The sequence below is a fragment of the Marmota monax genome, unplaced genomic scaffold (assembly GCF_021218885.2).
Source record: "Marmota monax isolate L192 unplaced genomic scaffold, Marmota_monax_Labrador192_F-V1.1 WCK01_AAM20220418_F8-fsc00682, whole genome shotgun sequence".
Taxonomy (NCBI): Eukaryota; Metazoa; Chordata; class Mammalia; order Rodentia; family Sciuridae; genus Marmota; species Marmota monax.
This window is the reverse complement of record NW_026693998.1, coordinates 148,880-169,220: the sequence shown is the minus strand read 5'-3', so window position 1 is coordinate 169,220 and position 20,341 is coordinate 148,880. Positions and strand designations below refer to the sequence as shown.

The 20,341-nt window shown below is 36.6% G+C and overlaps 1 protein-coding gene across 9 annotated transcripts in view; it reads right to left on the bottom strand.

Moving 5' to 3' along the window:
• Positions 1-831: 831 nt before the first annotated feature.
• The window catches only part of LOC124106418 (zinc finger protein OZF), a 76,591-nt gene continuing 57,081 nt past the window's right edge, over positions 832-20,341 (bottom strand). For 7 of the 9 annotated variants that reach the window (XM_046464017.2, XM_058585458.1, XM_058585459.1 and 4 more), the window contains 2 exons: positions 16,162-16,240; positions 10,234-12,680 (listed from right to left, as the gene is read on the bottom strand). In XM_046464017.2, coding sequence (XP_046319973.1) covers positions 11,390-12,680; positions 16,162-16,240 — 1,370 coding nt within the window. In that variant the 3' untranslated portion in view covers positions 10,234-11,389. Of the gene's footprint in view, positions 8,465-10,233; positions 12,681-16,093; positions 16,241-20,341 lie in introns of those variants that run through there. The other 2 variants (XR_009228586.1, XM_046464019.2) reach the window with 2 other exon arrangements.

Here is a 20,341-nt window from a genome sequence, read left to right as displayed (position 1 = left end):
TCTTAATTAACATATCTATCACTTAAGATGTATGTGCGGTGAGGATATTTAAGATCTTAAAGCAAATATCAAGTATACAAAAATGTATTATTAACTTCATTCTCCACATTATACAGCAAATCCTTGTTGATGTTAGAATGGAATTTTGTGCACTTTAAACAACCTCCTTGTGTCTCTCACTACCCACCTCTTTACAACCACCATTCCACTCTATTTCTATGAAGTTGACCTATTAGATGTCACATAAGAGATATCAAACTGTAATCTTGTCTGATTTATGTCACAATACTATCCTCAGTGTTCACTTACATCAGCACAGGGACAAATTTTACCTATTTAGAAGGCTCAATAACATTCCATTGAACGTTAGTGGACATTCCACATCACCTACACACAGTCATCCACTGGTGGACACTGTCTTTCCTTGCTTCTGTCTTGCTTCTTGTGAACAGTATTGCAAGAAAAATGGAGATACAGATGTTTCTGTGAGAGATAAATTATTTTCTTTCAGATGCATTCCAGGTAGGGGGATTGCTGTATCACATGTAAGTTTTACTCTCAATTTTCCAAGGCACCTTTATGCAGTTTTTCCATGGTGGGTGTGCCGATTTACACAATCTCCCAAATAATCTGCCCAAGGTTCTCTTTGCTCCATATTACTGCCAATACTTTTTATCTCTGGTTAATATTTTTAATATTAACCCTCCCAAAACGGTGAGGTAATATCTCTTCATATTTTTTAGCATTTTACTGATTAGTCACTATGAGCATATTTAATGTATCTACTGAGCACTTTGTCTGAAAATATATCTACTCAAGTACTTGACCAAATTTTTGAAAACAAATTTTACTGTGCATTTTAAGGTAGACAAAACAATACCATAAGATTGAGTGAAATTGTCACTAGAATTGAACAAACTCATTTATCTCTTATCTCACATAGATACATATATTCCCCCATGTCAAGAACAGTCATGATCTAATCATGCAACAAAACTCCTAACTGGAATTCAGTACCTTTAACACAGTCAATATATCATATATAAGAATTTCTGAATTGTTCACCCTGAGTATTTACTATTTGGTATGTTTTTACCTACAGCCATGGGTAGGTAGATTTTTATATGGATTTCATGTGGAGCCAATTTCTACGAAATTGATGTCTCCAGGAAAGTCAAGTCTTCCCAAGTTTATGTGCCAACTTGAATGTTCCCAAAATGTGAATGTTTCAGCATTACCCTAGGCAGCTCCAGATGCCCAGGGAGTCATATGTGACCTGAGTAAAGGAATAAAAAAATGCATAGGGAGAGAAATCTCTAATAGTAGGAATGTTTGAAGAAGCACTCAAATCCCAGAGCTGGGATTAAGCTCTGTCACAAGACTTTCTGTTACAAGAAAGTTTCTCCATGGTTTCTGCCTGGGTATGTTGTCCCCTGTTTGCAGTCTAAACCTACAACCTTATTTCTCCCCCTGCATTTATCTAGTAACTTCCCATTCTCCTGAGTACCAGTATGCTGTGTTTATCAGAAATACTTGTATGAAGCAAATTTAGTCTATGCTGAGGTTGGTGTTTAGGTTTTCTGCAAAGGAATTTCTAGTTCTTTCTTTTCTGGGTTGAGTTCACTGCTGCCTATGCCTTTATGTCCATTTTCATAAAATTTTGAAAGTGTTGACCCTGTTATAGAAATGCATTACCTTCCCACTGGATGTGGTGTGTCTCCCAAGGTTTTTCTATTGGAAGCCTGATGTCCAGTATTGCAGTGTTAAGAGGTGATGGGGCCCTTATGAGGCAAGGCCTGTTGGAAGTGACAGGCCTTTGAGGTGTTTGACAATTGAAATGATCAAGATAATTCTTTCGGGCCCCTGGCTAATTCTGAAAGGAGTGTTATAAAAGACAGAACTGCCCCTAGTCTACTCTTTACCTTCCAAACTCACCATGTGATTTCTCTCACACACATTTCTACAATGATGCCAGTCACCCCCTTATGACAGCACAGGGCCACTCAGGAATTGAGCCCATGTGGGTGGCACACTTGTGAGGGCTCAAAACTATGAAATAATGTTCTTTCTGTAAAGTACTCAGTCTCCTGGGTTTTGTCATAGAAGAAAACAACAGGCTAATACACAAGCCTTTCTGCTATATTCAAGTGAGATGTGTAGACTCTTGCCTCTTGAGGAGGAGGTCCCATTTCCATACTCCCTCCATGATTCTGATTTCAGCTTCCTCCCATCATATTTTATTTCACTTTGATCTACATTCTTTTTCTGTATTTTTAAACAATAATGTTTGGGGCCCAGCTGTCCCAATGTCAATATGAACACACACAGAACCTAGACCTTTTACCAATCCTACAGGCACAATCTGGAAATGAGGCAGTGATATATTACAGGGCACAATGACTGTGACATGGTCATTAGAGTGCAATGAATTTCCTGGGCACAGTGGTGCACACCTGTAATTCCCACAACTCAGGAGGCTGAGGCAGAAGGATCATGAATTTGAACACAGGCTCAGCAACTCAGTGAGGTCCTAAGAAACTCAGTGAGACACTGTGTTTAAATAAAATACAAAATAGAGTCTGGTGTTTTGTTCAGTGGCTAAGTACCCCTGAGTTCAATCCATGGTTAAAAAAAAGTGGGGGGGAGACAAGTTTAGAGTTGGCTTTAGCTTTAAGTCATGATGATATATTTCAGAAAAGAATTATCCAGGATGTTGGCAATCAATATTCATCATGGATGAAGCATGGAATGATTAATGAAACCCCTCAATGGCCCATCCATCACTTCTCTTTTGAAGTCTGTACAATTGACTTTAAGGGCCTCTCTCCATGTAGGTTGAAGACTTTAGGCACAGTATTTTCCTTGGATCTCCAAAACCTTTGATGTGTTGGGTGTTGCTCTTCCCTTGCTGAAGTCTCAATTCCCTCTGCACTAAAATGTTTTCTTAAAGTTGATGTTATCCAAGGCTCTTCATTAGCATAAACCACCTTGAACCAACATTCCATACCCAAAACAGCAAATTCATTCTCCTATGGTATGTTTGCATACATGTAAAATGAAGAGAATTATCTTTGAACAAAGCCCATCACTTTCTTTCAAAAGTAAAAAGACACTAAAAAAAAATGTTTGGACCACTATTGCCCTGGAACATTTTAAAAAAATCCTTATGTGCCTTAATTCTGTCATAAAAACACATACAAACCACACCCCCATCTTTAAAGAACAAGCCATGTGGTTGCTCTCATGTTTCAGGGCTGCAGCATAAATATATTATGATTGGGGAGTGCCATTCCTGAGATGGATTCTGTTGGTTTATTGTTTATTCAGCCTTTGAATGTACCACATGTCCAGTTTCTTCATACAACTTTTGATCTTTTTGGTTGCAAATTGGATCTATAAATATATTAATATGGCAGCCCTTCAGTCTCAGAATGAATTCCTACATCTCCAGGTTTCTGTTTATATTCACTTTTTTTTTTTTTTTTGAGGGGTGTACTAGAAATTGAACTGATGGGCACTCAAACCCTGAGCCACATTCCCAGCCTTATTTATATTTCATTTAGAAGCAGGGTCTCACTGAGTTGCTTAGCCCCTCACCCTTGCTGAGGTTGGCTTTGAACTCATGATCCTCCAGCCTCAGCCTCCCAAGACAATGGGGTTTCAGGTATGGGCCACTGCACTTGGCTCTATTCATATTTTCAATACCAGAATCACCTCTTTGTTTTATCAACTATTTTTCCCCATGTTACATTTTAAATGGTTGCAGTATTTCTAACTTTTCTCCAAGAACTGGATGGCAGTTTCTAAAGATTTTGCTTTCTCTATGTGATCATCTCACAAGAAAAAAGAAAATTGCAACTTGACAAATAAAAAAAATAACAACAAAGATGTAATTTTGGAACTGTAATGAATATCTTCTTAGGTCTGAAATGTCTGTTATCATCATCTATCCTAGCTGGTGACCTAATGCTGGCTTCACAAAATCTGACTATTAAAAAATTAAGAAACCAACAAAGAAAGCATACAAACACACAAAAGTACCATCTCAAAATCTGTGATGGCTCTCTGACCTTAAAGGTCCATGGGAAGAGAGAGAGGAACTGAAATTCTTTATTCTTATATAGAAGATATACAAGGGAAGGTTCCACAAAACATTCTATCCCCAAAAGGGCAAAGGGGTAAGATTATAAAGGAACAGATGAGTGTAACTCAACCCCAGCAGATAACCCCTAATTCTGGAGCCACACCTCGTTTTCCAAGCTAGGGTAATGCCCAAATTACTGTGACCTGGAACTACTGTGGCAGACTAAAGACAATATGTTCAGAACCTGGTGCATCAGGACTGAAAGGGATCTTGTATCCAGGGCAGCTCCTGACATATTTCCCTTTTCTTAAAATTAAAAAAAAAAAAAAAGGCAACTGGTAATTTATGTTTTAGTCACTGGATTCTTGTTCTGAGAAGACCATGACCTACTCTTGAGACATAAAAAAAATTAGTAGAAAACATATCATTTCAATAATATACTATATAGAATGTTTCAGCATATTTAGGATTAAGGTCATTTAATTAGCTTTGGAAGATCCAGGTTATTATGATTACTCTGCCAAAAACTCATCAGAAGATTCTTAATCTTTTCCCAATTTTACTTGGAAGCATTCTGTTTGGCCACAGTAACACGGACATTTTTATTTGCATAGCATTTAAGCCTTTCCACAAACCATGGAGCAGGGGGCTCATTTGCATTACTCATTACAGTGGCTTCTAGAGCATTTAACTTAGTTTCAATCCTTCCATTAGCATTTATCTGACTATGAAGGTTCTTGGAAGTAATTTATGTCAAATTATTAAGAAAATTTACATGTTGTAAGTTTTAAAACATAGCCACAGAAGCTGTAGTATAGGAACAATGAATAATACTTTAAATAGTCACTTCATTGATCATGAGATCAAGAACTTGCCTAGGTCTGGTTAATTGGCATGCACCTGTTTCAAGGCCTGAATTTTAACTTCAGCATGCTAGCTGGCAACAGGACAAAGAGACATTGATGAGGATCAATGTCCTTTTTATCCTACTATAAAGTGATAAAATTAGGCAAGCTGTACCTTTTATAGGTTACAGAATATCTAACCATCTTTTCAATTCTCACATTTAAGGAGTCTTTTAGTTCTGTCAGTAATGTAAACATTCTGAAGGCAGAAGTCAAACATCAAAACATCCTTTTGAGTGCTATCTCACTGAAACTTCAGGTTTCTAAGAGTTATGTCATCTTCATGTTATTGTAGGAGACCATTTCTAGACACCTTATGTTGACAATACATAGGCCAAACCCATCCATTTAGAAAATGTGCCAATTTCTATTGTAGAATGATTAAGGCAATAATACATTGTTGAATATTTTATGTAAATAACTGGCCTATATAGAAAATTTCTATTTCAACTATCTTTCTATTTTGACAATTATCCATATATATTGTCTTAATTTGTAAGGATCAGCATAATTGGCTTGTTTAGGATTCTCATATACTGTCTTTTTCTCAAAAGATACTGCCAGACAGCCTGTTTACCATAGGATCAACATATAGCTATAACTGACCATTTCAGTGAGTATAATTCATCTAGTTGCATGGGTAGACTTTCCAGTATTCACTGCAAAGAACATCAAAGGTGTACCTGAGGGGCTGTGTTTGTGGGTCAGCGGTAGAGCACTTGCTTAGCATGTGCAAGACACTGGATTCAATTCTTAGCACCACATAAAGATAAATAAAAGTATTCTGTCCAACTACAACGTGTGTGTGTGTGTGTGTGTGTGTGTGTGTTTTCTTTAAGGGTGGACTTGAGAAATGGGTCCATGGATGTTTGTTCATAATTTTTACTTACCTGAGAAGCCCATGAAGCTGCATGGCTATAAACTCTGCAGCTGGAAATTTATCTTCCTGTGTGAGGTTTTTCAACCTTTCCACAACGACCAGTTAAAACTCTTTTGAAATTTGATTTAACTTACTAATCACGTTCAGTAGCACTAAGACTCCCAGTATCACAATTAAGAAAAATTTAAAAAAATATTTTTGTAACATCTATTATGTGCTATGGAATTCTCTTTTCCCATCTTTTTATTTAATAAAATTGAGTAGAGACTTGGCATAAGCCATAGTATCATTAGTTTTAAGTTATACAGGCAATGTTTAATGTAGTACAAGTATTTAAATAATAAGAAAAGATTTATTATTTCTAGCTGGTTGTGAAACTTGACAAAGTTATTTAATGGGAACAAGGTAAATAGAAACTTACCCTTTACTAAATGTATGACTTGATTTTGACTTTAACAGAATTACCAAAAATAAAGAATACAATAAGTTGTATATAAATATTTGCATGCTGAAATTAGCTCTAGATTAACTTAAATATTTATCTTAATTTGGAAAGAAGCAAGAGACAGAGATCTTAATGTAGTAGTGGTGGTCTTTACTAGGAGCATGAGAAATATGTAGACATCTATCCAAAATAGGAGGTACATATGTTAAATAACCCTAGAGAAGATATTTTGTTACCATTAATAAAGAATGAAATAGAGAAATGAACAGTAATTTATCTATGAATCCATGAAAAACTGGCATTATGGTTATCAACTTAGTGTTGACCTAAGTAGGGAGAATTAGTATCTCAAATGTTAATGGGTAAAAACAAGTCAACAGTGTGGTTTAAGACAGTGATCTAATTTAGAATTTATGACATTGAGCTAGCAATAACATTTTTAGAGATCTATTACAAACAATCTTTGTGCATTAAAAAAAAAACAGTTGTATGAGCACCTTAATAACTTTATTTAACGTAGTAAAATTAATTCTAATAATTATGTCTAATTATGGTGTTAGTAATTTAAAAATATCAATGTATGTAGGACATTGTCAGATATTATTAAAGTTTAGAAAAGGTCTATTATGTTAGTTTTTTATTGAAATATGCTATTGACTGTTGAGCTGATTTATTTATGGCTGTTTGTCTAATATTTTAGGCATAACTATTTTCAGAGTTTTTTTTTTTTCCTTTCTTTTTCAGTAATAAACTGTTGCCAGGTGCTTGAAGTAAGACCCTGTTTTAATGTTAAGGGGGTTTCAAAATCTGTAACTTAGGAGCAAACATTTTCCCCAGGAAATTTATTTCTCTTGGAGCTATGACTAGCATTTTAATCTCTTGCTGTCTGTATGTTTGCCTTTCTGTTTCTTCATTTGGGCTGCATTTAACTATGCTGTAACATCTAAACTTGGCTAGAATTATGTTCACCTTTGTAAATCCCTTGGAATGTCTAGGGCTAACTGGAGATAAACACCTTTTCAAATGGGTGGCCCCCTATAAGTTTAAGGTACTGTATTGTCTTTTATAAGTCTATGAAAAATAGTAGAATTTTTCTAAAGACTTACTAAAATTATGATTTTAAAAAAACTCTTTAATTTTTTTTTTAGTTGTAGTTGGACACAATATATTTATTTTTATGTGGTGCCAAAGATTGAACCCAGTGCCTCACATGTGTGAGGCAGGCACTCTACCATTGAACTACAGCCCCAGCCCCTAAAATTATATTTTAGGAATTTTGTTTATCTTTTAGATACCAATCTGTCCTGGGGAACTGTCTGCTCCAAATTGTCAGGCTTGTCCCTATTCTGTGTTAGTGGGACATGGTTAAGATAAATCTCCTTTAAAACTGTTTTTAAGATGGCCTTCTATTGCATAGTTTAGCTAAGTAATAGCATAATATGCCATACATTCTGAAACCCTACAGTACATTTACTTGGACCTTTAAAAAAAAAACTCCCTAAATTTGTTTTGGTCTATATTAAGTTTTAGAGGTTCCTTTGATCTTTCCAATTTTTAAGCCCTTCTTTGATGATAGTAGTTGAGGCTAGATATGAAAATGAGATAACTAGCTGATTCATCCTAACAATTTAAGTAGAACCCCCCAATCTCTTTCAGAGAGAATGTCTTAAAATATCTCTATATCTCAGAATATTATCCTTTAAGTAGGTGTCACTAAACTGTCTTTTAAATAATATGATTAAGGTTGTTTCCCATTTAAGGTGGCAACATACATGTCTTACAATGTTTCATGAATTATAGGTCCAGTCAGAGAATTTATATAAGATAAATTAATTTACAAAAAAGCTTAAAACTTTTATTGTTCAAAACTAATGTACAACTTTAATTTGGAGAACACTAATCCTTATAACCTCTTATAATTACTACATTACCTCTGCAACTTTTCTTAATAAAACAGCTATTAAGAGTTTCTAAGAGAACCTGGCAAGGGATAAAAATCTTTTTTTTTTTTTTTTTTTTTTTTTAGTTTGAGAACACATACAGGCAGGAACGTGAAACTAAATTTTGCCTGAAAAGGATATCTTTTGTTAGTATTTACAGATGGGCATTCTTAAGTAAAATGTAGGCTCTGTGTAGCTTCGGGAGCAGCCCTGTGTGAAACAGAAAGTATAGGTTAAGGGTTGCAAGCCAGGACCAAAAAGCCCTGTTTGGGTGACAATGAAATGAACAATGGGAAGACTGCTAGAGGTGGGACTTATCTGCCAAATTTCTCTCTCCATGTGGCTACAGAGTTTTTTTTTTTTTTTTTTTTTTTTGTAAAAGCACGTAACCAGAATATTCCACGAGGCTCTGTTTGAAACTTTGTGTATACGCATGTGCCATTACCAGCAGTCCTGGCCAAACCCCATGGTAGCTTGGCATGTACTGTCTGCTTTTGCCAGTGGTTGTCATGGTGAGAAAACAGCATATGGCTAGTGGGCATGGCCATTGCCAGCAGCTGTGGCTGCACCTGACACTTTGGCAGTGCAAGACATGGGTTCTCCCTACTGGGGCGGGCTTTGCATCCACATTCACCCTGTGAGGGCTGGGCTTGTTGCCCACCATAGGGTCCTGCTCGGGGTAAGTGCCCTGGAAACTTCCCCAATGTGTCATACTCCCTTCAATCAGTCTACCTTCCCCCACCTGTAGTCCCTCTGCGACCCACATCTTGTGGAACTTCGCCATTCCCCCAGGGTCCAGGAGGTTGAAGCGGTGACCTTGTATTCCCCTGGCTGATGGGTCAGTTGGCATGAGGCAGGAGAAGCGGGGCTGATGGTCATGGCTGCAGCTGCTGACTCCAGCTTGGGTTTGCCCTGTGACCTCGCCCTTATGTTTGCTCCCCAAATTTCCCCAGATGTCCAGGTCTTACCTGGTCTGTTCCTACTTGGGATACAGCCAGGGAAGTGCCAACAGTTTATGCTGGTGCTAGTGGGTCTGTGCTTGGATGGCCATGCCAAAATTTTGTCATTTCCCACTCTGTGAGCTCCGGAGCCAGGGTAAGTGGATAGTCTTCTCTCAAAGGACCATCTCCCTGCATTTTGTTTACTTAGTGCTCACTCTCCTGGGAGCATCTCAAAAACTCTTTTAACATAAAAAATGGGCCCCTCAGCAGATGATGCCACCATTACCAAATTCTAAGGCAACGTGTGCCCAGTTAAACTAGCATTTTCAAGTGGCAGAATTATCTGGCGGCACCACAGGGGGCAGCGGTCAAAGCCCTGCATCTGCCCCAAAACAGCTGGAAAAAAAATGCCTCTTTAAAAGTAGAAAAACCCACACCTCCCCCACCCCGTAACAATCTTACCATTAAACAAACAAACAAACAAAAACAAAAACAACAAAAAACAGCTTTTCTTTTGTTTTCTCACTCTCCAAGTGTGGATTCCTGACATATAACCCAGAAAATCTTTACCTAATATTTCAAAATATAAAAATTAAATATATATATAAACAACTTTTCCCATGGAAGAGGGAAAAACTTAGCAACATATTCCTTATCATCTTAATTTCTGTGGTACTTTGAATTTTCTAATTTCTCATTTTTTATGTCTATTTATTTTCCCCAGAGTTGCAGAAAATAAAATTTTTTGCTGTTTCTAAAGGAAAAAAAAAATCCAGATATTATAAGTTTAATGTTACATTGTTTTTCTTCTAATTCACTTATTTTCTCCATCTTAACTGATAATACCCTGAAATCCTAAGTGGGCTTAACTTCTGGAGAAAAACACCAAACCCACTAAATTTCTAAAATTTATGCTGTAATCCCAATGGGGCCTCCATTTATTGCCATCTACCCTAACTGGAGACCCAATTCTGGCTTCACAAAATTTGACTATTCCAATAACTTAAGAAAATGACAAAAAACACAAGCACACAGTAGTAACTTCTCAGAGTCTGTGATGGCTCTCCAACCTTAAAGGTCCATGGATACAGAGAGCCAGTGGAATTATTTATTCTTATATAGGAGATACACAAGGAGAAGTTCCATGGAACATTCTATCCCCAAAAGAACAAAGGGGTAGGATTAATTACAAAGGAACATTTGAGTGTAACTCAACCTCAGTGGGTAACACCTACTCCTGGAGGCACACCTTTTATCCTAGCTGGGGGAACTCCAAAGTTACTGAGACTTGAGACTACCATGCCAGACTAAAGACAGTAATTGTTCAGAACCTGGTGCATCAGGAATTGAAGGGATCTACATCCAGGGCAGCTCCTGACAGTCTGTACCATAGTGTTATCTAAGAATTTCTTTATTTCTATCACATTAACTAGTTATGCCAATTAAATTTTAAGCAACTATAAAAGTAATATCACATTCTCAATTAATACATAATCTCCCTGAAAATTATTATATTCAGAAGCATATGCAATATAACACCTTGCTATAATTCTCATAGATCAAAATTTTCCTCAATAATGTATATTTTGCTGATATGCAAGGCATGCAAGTTACAGATGCACACATTGTATGCATTAGGTTTTGATGGAGTATGCTTTTTTTAAAAAAATTGACTAAAGCTCTGATGTATCATTGGTATTTATAGGGCTTCTCTTTAATACTCAAACTGTGGAGATTTTTAAAGACGTGAACCTTCATTAAAAGCTTTGTCACATTGTTTAAATTTGTGGGGTGTAATCACTACTATATTGTCTAATAATTTTCCAATGGTGAGTTTTGATTAAAAACTTTGCCACATTTCTTTTTAGTACAGTAAGTTGTCTTTCTAGTATAAAATCTTTGGTGATCAATAAGGTGTGATTGCACATTAAATGACTTTTCATTTTATAGATTTTCAAAAATTCTCAAGTATGAATTCTCTGGTGCTTCATAACACTTGAAACATACTTAGAAACTCTGCCACATTCTTCACATTTGTATGGCTCTTCCCCAGTATAAATTTTCTGGTCAACATTGAGGCTGGAAATTTGACTAAAAGTTTTGCCACATTTTTTATATTTGTATGGGTTCCCTCCAGTATAAATTCTCTGGTGACCTATAAGACTTTGCAAAGTATGTAGGAATGTAAGAATCTTTACATTCTTATGTCTTCTCTAGTATGAATTCTCTGGTGTTGTATAAGACGTGATCTTTGATTAAATGCTTTGCCACATTCTTTACATTTGTGTGGCTTCTCTCCAGTATGAATTCTCTGGTGTTGATTAAGATGTGATCCTCGATTAAAAGCTTTGCCACATTCTTTACATGTGTATGGCTTCTCTCCAGTGTGATTTCTCTGGTGTTGAGTAAGTTGTGATGTTCGATTAAAAGCTTGGCCACATTCTTTACATTTGTATGGCTTCTCTCCAGTATGAATTCTCTGGTGATCAATAAGGGTTTTCTTGAGAGCAAAAGCTCTGCCACATTCTGTACATTTGTATGGCTTCTCTCCAGTATGAATTCTCTGGTGACGAGTAAGGTGTGATGGTTGATTAAAAGCTTTGCCACACTCTTTACATCCATATGGCTTCTCTCCAGTATGAATTTTTTGGTGATGCATAAGGTAGGATTTTCGATTAAAAGCTTTACTACATTCTTCACACTTGTATGGCTTCTCTCCAGTATGAATTCTTTGGTGACGAGAAAGGTGTGTTCTTTGATTAAAAGCTTTGCCACATTCTTTACATTTGTAGGGCTTCTCTCCAGTATGAATTCTCTGGTGAACAATAAGGCTTTGTTTAATATTAAAAGCTTTACCACATCCTTTACATTCGTATGGTTTCTCTCCAGTATGAAATCTCTGGTGAACTAAAAGGTTTGACCTTTGATTTAAAACTTTGCCACATTCTTTACATTTGTATGGTCTCTCCCTGGTATGAATTCTCTGTTGTTGAATAAGGTGTGGTCTTCTATTAAAAGCTTTGCCACATTCTTTACATTTGTAGGGCTTCTCTCCAGTATGAATACTGCAGTTTTTAATAAGTTTTGAATGACACTTAAAGAGTTTGCCACATTCCTTACATTTCTTTGGTCTCTCTCCACAGAAAATCCTATGGTGTTTAGTAATGATTGAGGTTTGAGTAAAACCTTTGTCACATTCTTTACTTATGTAGGGTATATCACTGTTATGATAAAGGGTTGAGGAATCCTTAAATGCTTTGAAATACTTTTTAACCTTGTAGGGCTTCTCTCCAGTATGAATTCTCTGGTGTACAGTAATGCTTTCAATTTTATTTAAAGCTCTTTCACATTCCTTACATTGATAATTCTTTTCTTGGATATGAAAGTTTGGATGGATACATTTTGAGACTTTATGAAAAACTTTCTCACTTTTATTGTGTTCATAAACCTTCTTTTTAAAATGGTCGCACTGATGTTTTCTAGGACTAAAAAAAAAGCATTAAATTTTGATGAGTTTCACAGAATTATACTGATTTACACAAAAATAAATATAGTGCTAATTACTTAGGGTATAGACCTGTCAAAAGATCTTGAATGATTTATCATAAATGTAGAGATCTAATTATCTATATCTAAATTTATCTTAAGCAATAGTAGGTAAGTACAAATCTTCCCACATTCATTAAAATTCCATGTTTTAGCACAAGAAAAAACTACACATCAGTCTTTTTGTAAAATAAGAATGAGATTGATCACAGTCAGAAATATGTTCTTTATTTTTTAACCTCTTGTCTATAGAAATGTTTAAGTGAATGTTTACTCAATGCTATATTTCAGAGTATTCCAGTAACTAAATGAAACATAAACCGGACTCAGTAGCAAATATTGTCATTTATTTAGAGAAACCGTATAATTCTAATTAACTCTGTGGAGAAATATTTAAAGGTACACATATATCCTCAAAAGTGACTAACATATTTTCAGCTGCCTTCTTGGGTTCAGGGGAAGTTTCACGTTCCCACAGCACTGCCACACACACCTCACCCACCAGCACCTGCTTCAGGCTGGTGGGGGCCTTGTTGAGCATGCATATGCTTTGGGTCATGGTCATGGCCCCATGAAGGGCCACAGCCAACTCCATGATGCAGAGGATTGATCCACTGCTGAGTCGGGCTGAAGTACCCCCCTGTTCATGGCACTGATGGTCAACCTTGCCCAATATACAGAAGAGCTACAGCTACATATTGCAAGAACTGCACTGCCTAGAACTCTAGGACAACCTGTACCTGGACACTCCTGAATGCTTTTGTTTTGTTATTGTCTACAGCAGAATCACTGTGAACTACTCAAGCAACTTGTCTTCCACCAAAGAGTGCTTTATAAACAAGAATCTGTGAAAACCACATTTAAACAGTGTTGCATGTTGTAATACCAAGTGGTAGTTAGTATTATACTGGCACTAAAAACGTGTCAGAGAAACTTTTATGAAAGCTTTAGACAAATCAGGAAGAAAAACTGATTTTTGAGTTGGAAGATGACTGCATGCCCTTCCTTTAGGGACTGAAGTATTGGAAAGCTGTGCATGACTGGGTTGCCCAATCAGGAAAATTAAAATACTGTTTTCTTGTATGCATGAACACACACACACACACACACACACACTGTTGGGTTTGGCCCCTGGAAAGAAAAATCCCATATTACATTGGCTTTAAGAACAAAAACATCAATAATTTTCAGAGTCTTTATTACCACTGTGTATTATTATTTCTGAGTAATCAGGTTAAAGCCATCCCAATAACAGTTGTTGCTTTTGGACTTCAGTTGTTTGCAGTGATGGCACTCTCTTCTGCCTTTTGTCAGAGAGTAACACTAGCAACTGTTAAGTGCCTAAGGATTCAGGCAGTTTCAAAATTCCGGTGACTAGATCACAGGAAGCAGTAGTTTTCTAACCCTGGAGGATAAAATGCCTAAGATCTGGGTGGGAGGTGAAACACTCCATTTGCTGTGTCATGCTGACACAATGTTAACCCCTTGAGCTATGCCCAGGAGTATATTATTGTGTCTCAAGTCCACCCTTGTAAAGGCCAGCTCCTCCCTAACTAGCCCCAGTGGTTGCCAATCCACATGTCCATCTGAATCAGGCTTTTTCCTTTACCAGAATGAGTACATGTGCTGCACACCTTGGCTCATGCCAAGTTCTGGCCCCTCCTAGTGGACAAGCCAGCTGGTGTCTTGGCCAAAACCTTTAGTAACCATAATGCTTTTCTCTCAGTTGCCTTTCTGTGTTGGATTCTTAACTTTCTAGCAAAAATCACTATCACTATCTTGCTAAAAATCCCTATGTTTAACTAGCTAACCAAAATGAGAAAGAAGACACTTTGCATTTGTTGAAGGCACATTCCTTGGGATGGCCAGATAATTAGGGCTATGAACTCAGAAGAATCTCATAACAACAGCATTAAGCTTACTGGAGACATGGATGTAATCCAGGAAGTCTCTGGATTTGACACTTCAAATGTTTTCCTTCCTATGTATAAGAGCAAACCCCATCCTACAAAACAAACAAACAACAACAACAAAAAAAAACCCCACAAAATACGCAAATCTTTTCAGATTCCAACTTGGAGTTCTATTGAAGATGTTGTTGCTATGGAAAGTGAAGCAATCAGATGGAGGATTTTGTTAACTTATGAGCCTTTAAATAGCACTGAATGTACACAAGATCATTTCCAGTGGAATTAAAATTAGAAATGTATTTATAGATGCCCTTGACTCAAATTATCAAAAGTCAGGGAGAGTCCCAGAATGGAGTGTCTTCAAAAAATGTGCTTCTGAAAGTGTAGAAAAACTCATGATATGCCAAAGAGAGACTGGAACACTGTTCCCTACAGGGGAGATGGTTGACGGTGAGCCATGCCTCCTTCAAAGATCACCTTACCTGCTAAGTATGGTGGTTTTAATTTTCTGCAGAATTTTCTGATTTACAAGCTTTAGTCTTTCACCTCCCCTAATCTGCCCCAACACCCATCCTGCTACTCCTTACCCAGAAGTGTTTTCTACCGCTTCGCTTGCACCCAGACTTATCTCAGAAGCCTTCCAAGTATTTTAATAAGGCCCCCAAGTCTGCTTTTGGGGCTTAATGCAGACCTGTAGGCCACAGGGACGCTGGATATTCTGGGAGCCTTGTGCCAAGAATTCCTTGAGTCTTTCCTTTGCTTGAATTGCCATCCATGACAGATAAGGAATGCACTATTTTGTGTTTTCTAGAAAGACCTAGTTGCTTCTCCTCCTCTTCTTCTTCGTCTCGTTTCATTTAAAAAGCAATGATTATCAAACTTCCACCTAAAAAAATATTTAATTACTGAATAGTTCTTGTCAACTGAAATGAACTAGTGAAACTCGCTGTTATTCTTCCATTTTTCCATAATCTGAGTGTTTTCCATGTCTGTAAGTGGAAATACTATAGGTGTGTTTAAAACAGAAACAATTCACCTATACTGTGTAGAAAATTACTTTTTTATCACACCATAGAATTTTCAGATTGGAGAACTGCAGTATTATATTAATAATTTGCAGACATTAGTCTAATGTGCACTCATGTACAGATTAGTAATCATTTTTAAGAATAACTAATCAGTATTTAATCATTGTTTTGATTTTTTATTTAAATAAATATTTCTAATCATATTTTTAAAGCTGAGAGAACTGGCTGAATGATTATTTTTTTGAAGGTATTTTGAAGATAGTTTCATAATGGCCTGAAATGTTGCTTGTATACGTGGTTTGACACATATTGTCACTTTGAGGAGTTTTCTGAGATATTATATAATAACATAAACTGACTTCATTTTAAATAATCATCATGCATTTGTTACGTTCATTAAGATAAATTACTGACCTTCCCTCTGTCCCACAATTTTCCATTCCTTTTTTAAAAGTAAATTTTTATTGTCATAGTTTCCATACCTTCCATTTATCATGGTTTGCCATAAATAGTTTATTCCTTGCTCTGCTGAAATTTCTAGCATTTGATGAGGAGACATTCCTGAAAGAAGTTAAAATAACAAATTAATCCACTTATTAGACTGTGGTGAATATACTCTGCAAATATATAAAATTTTACCAAGGTCAGGAAAATATCCATAAGCAGTATAATCTAAGCCCATTATTACTAAAGAAATATACAAAATCCACACTGAAATGATGACAAACTTGCGAGCACTTCCAAAATGATCTTGAGATTTCACAGGAACACAACACTCAAACTTTGACTATGCTGTGACAACACTGTCAAATTACAGCCTCTCAGTCCAACTTTTCCAGATTCCACATGTGACTCAAATGTTGCAGAAAACAACTTTCTCCTTTATTTCTTTTCTTTTATGTTTGGGGGAAATGTAACTTAAAATAAAACACAGGGGTGTTTTATCACTGAACTACATCCATAGACTTTCTATATATACATTTTTATATGTTTTGAGACAGGATGTCACAAAGATGCGGAAGCTCATTTTAAAGTTGCAATTCTATTTATCTAAAATTACAGTTATGTATCATTGCATCTAACCAATTTTTGTTTATTTAGTAACTTTCAAATCTTTTGCAAAACCACTATAATCATGTATTTTTAAAGGGATTTTAAGTGGAAAAACATCAATGAAAGTAACAACACACACACAAAAAGAGAAAATTGACTCAAGCAGAGACAGTATAAAACACTATAAATTGACACTTGGGAAATTGAGAGTTGTTAATTATCTAAAGAATGCCAAGAACCAACTGATTGATAATTATTGAACTAATTAACAATGAAGAAAAGTGACTGAAATTTAGCTTAAAAAAATTAGCAATAGAAAAATGGAAAATTGTGTATTAGAAATATTCTTTAAGAAACAATGTCTGATAAATTAGAAATGTGGGAGAAAAAAATATCAAATTTAACAATCTTAATTAAAAGATTCAAGATAAAGCATTTATACTCAACTTTTTAAAACTCTTCAAGAAAAATTTTTGATAGAACCCAGAAAAATAAATGAGTCATCTGTAAAGATACTTCTATTTGTTTAATAGTTGAATTCTTAGCAGACGTCTTCCAGAAAGGAATTGGAGCATTTAGTCATGTGTGTTTAAAGACAAAAGACACTAATCTAGAATTCTGTATACACAAATACTATTTTTTGAAGCTAAAGAAACATACATGTTATCAAGATATGTAAATGCTCAATAATTTCCTCACTTTTAGACCTGTTCTAAGAGAAACACTAAAGGAAATTCTTTCAATAAAATAAAGTTACACAACAGTATAAGTCATAAAAATTTGAAAGGGAGAAAAGCAAAGTATACACAAATGTAAACTCCATTTTACTGTCATGGTAGTGCATAAAACATTCAATTCTTGCTACAGAATTTGAAAGACTAAAGCATAAAAATTATCATAAATCTCTGTTAATTGGTATAGATAATAAAAAAAGGCTATGATATCAATAACAAATCATGATAAGACATGTAAAGTCACCGATTTTATCAGAAACCAAAGTTAGTTCAGTTTAGAATAAAGTGCAAACTAAGTAGTTTTATTTCTTATTTGTTCATTTTTGTTAATATGACAGTGTAATGTATCTTGACATATCATACAAACATGGAGAATAATTTACCAATCTTTTGGTTGTACATGATGTAGAGTTACACTGGTCATAATTCATACATGAACATGGAAACATTATGTTCAACTCATTCTACCATCTTTGAAGAACTTTTATGTGACTTCAAATTTATAAAAAAATTTGTCATAGAAGATATAAAAAAAATAGGGAGGTATCAAAACATTACTCTAAAAAAATATATGAACCACAAATTAAAGTGTTTTTTTAAAAGTAGGAAAAACTATAAGAAATAACCCAAACTTCAAAAGCTTAAAGTAGTAAGTTCTTCCTCATCAGTAATTTAAGTACAAATAAACTATCATAAAAAACTAATCAGAACACATAAAGTAACCAATAAGATTAAACCTAAATATATGTACTTATGTCAGATTAAGTCTACAGGAGTTTTCCTTTAGATATAAGGTCAGAAATATACTAAAACCAAAAGGATGAAAAGAATATTACATTCAAAATTATGCAGATGATAATATAAGAAATAATTAGAGGCAAAGTAGAATATTACATAATGATAAATGTGGTCAATTTCTAGAATACAATAGTAGTAAGTATACGTGTAGCACAAATCATATTTTCCAAATATAGAAGGCAAACACTGAAAGAATTCAACATGATTGAAAGCAACCAAGTAATACTAGGGAACATCCATCCCCAATTAATGCAAAGGAACAAAATAGAATTGGAATAGTAAACAGGGAATAGAAAATTTAAAAAAGTATTATTACATTAAGAGTCAATTACACCCCCTACCCCAACCCCCCCCAGCGCCTGCCAGGGAGGCGGAACTGTGACCACCGACAGAAAAGGCCCAGTGGCCCGCGGAGGGGTAGAGCTGCCAACCACTCCTGCAAGGTAGGCGGGCCTGCGACCCACCGGCAGAACAGGAGCAGCGGCCTGCTGAGAGGCAGAGCCGCCCCCCGCCCCGCGCCTGCAAGGTAAGCGGAACTGCAACCACCAACAGAACAGGCTAGACCTGCAACTGACAGACAGAACAGGCCCAGTGGCCTGAGGCAGGGTAGAGCCGCCCCCCGCCCGCGCCTGCAAGGTAGGCGGACCAGTGACCCACCAGGAGAACAGCCCCAGAGGCCTGCAGAGGGGCAGTGACACTGCCTGCGCCTGCAAAGTAGGCAGAACTGCGACCACCGACAGAACAAGCCTAGCGGCCCGCAGAGGGACAGAGCCGCCACCCGCGCCTGCAAGGTAGGCGGACCTGCTACCGACCAGCAGAACAGGCCCAGCGGCGTGGTAGGCACATTGCCCCAATTGGAGGAGGGGCAGAGACGCCGCCCACGCCTGCGAGGGAGACTTTGCAACTATACAAGACCAATATAAATATATAGGGGGAAAATCCAATAGCACAAAGTTTCACCAAGCAGAAAGGAACGCAAGCAGTATGAAGAGACAAGGAAACTGCAACCACCAACAAAATGAAACTGAATCCCTTTCTCTCGCCATGCACAAAAGTTAATTCTAAATGGATCAAGGAGCTTGTTATCAAAGCAGAGACATGCCGTCTGATAGAAGAAAAAGTTGGCTACAATCTACATACTGTGGCGTCGGGCTCCAAATTCCTCAATAGGACACCTATAGCACAAGAGTTAATAACTAGAATCAACAAATGGGACTTACTCAAACTAAAAAGTTTTTTCTCAGCAAAAGAAACAATAAGAGAAGTAAATAGGGAGCCTACATCCTGAGAACAAATCTTTACTCCTCACACTTCAGATAGAGCCCTAATATCCAGAGTATACAAAGAACTCAAAAAATTAGACAATAAGAGAACAAACAACCCAATCAACAAATGGGCCAAGGACCTGAACAGACACTTCTCAGAGGAGGACATACAATCAATCAACAAGTACATGAAAAAATGCTCACCATCTCTAGCAGTAGGAGAAATGCAAATCAAAACCACCCTAAGATACCATCTCACTCCAGTAAGATTGGCAGCCATTATGAAGTCAAACAACAATAAGTGCTGGCGAGGATGTGGGGAAAAGGGTACACTTGTACATTGCTGGTGGGACTGCAAATTGGTGCAGTCAATTTGGAAAGCAGCATGGAGATTTCTTGGAAAGCTGGGAATGGAGCCACCATTTGACCCAGCTATTCCCCTTCTCGGTCTATTCCCTAAAGACCTAAAAAGAGCATGCTACAGGGACACTGCTACATTGATGTTCATAGCAGCACAATTCACAATAGCAAGACTGTGGAACCAACCTAGATGCCCTTCAATAGACGAATGGATAAAAAAAAATGTGGCATTTATACACAATGGAGTATTACTCTGCATTAAAAAATGGCAAAATCATAGAATTTGCAGAGAAATGGATGGCATTAGAGCAGATTATGCTAAGTGAAGCTAGCCAATCCCTAAAAAACAAATGCCAAATGTCTTCTTTGATATAAGGAGAGGAACTAAGAACAGAGTAGGTTCGAAGAGCATGAGAAGAAGATTAACATTAAACAGGGATGAGAGGTGGGAG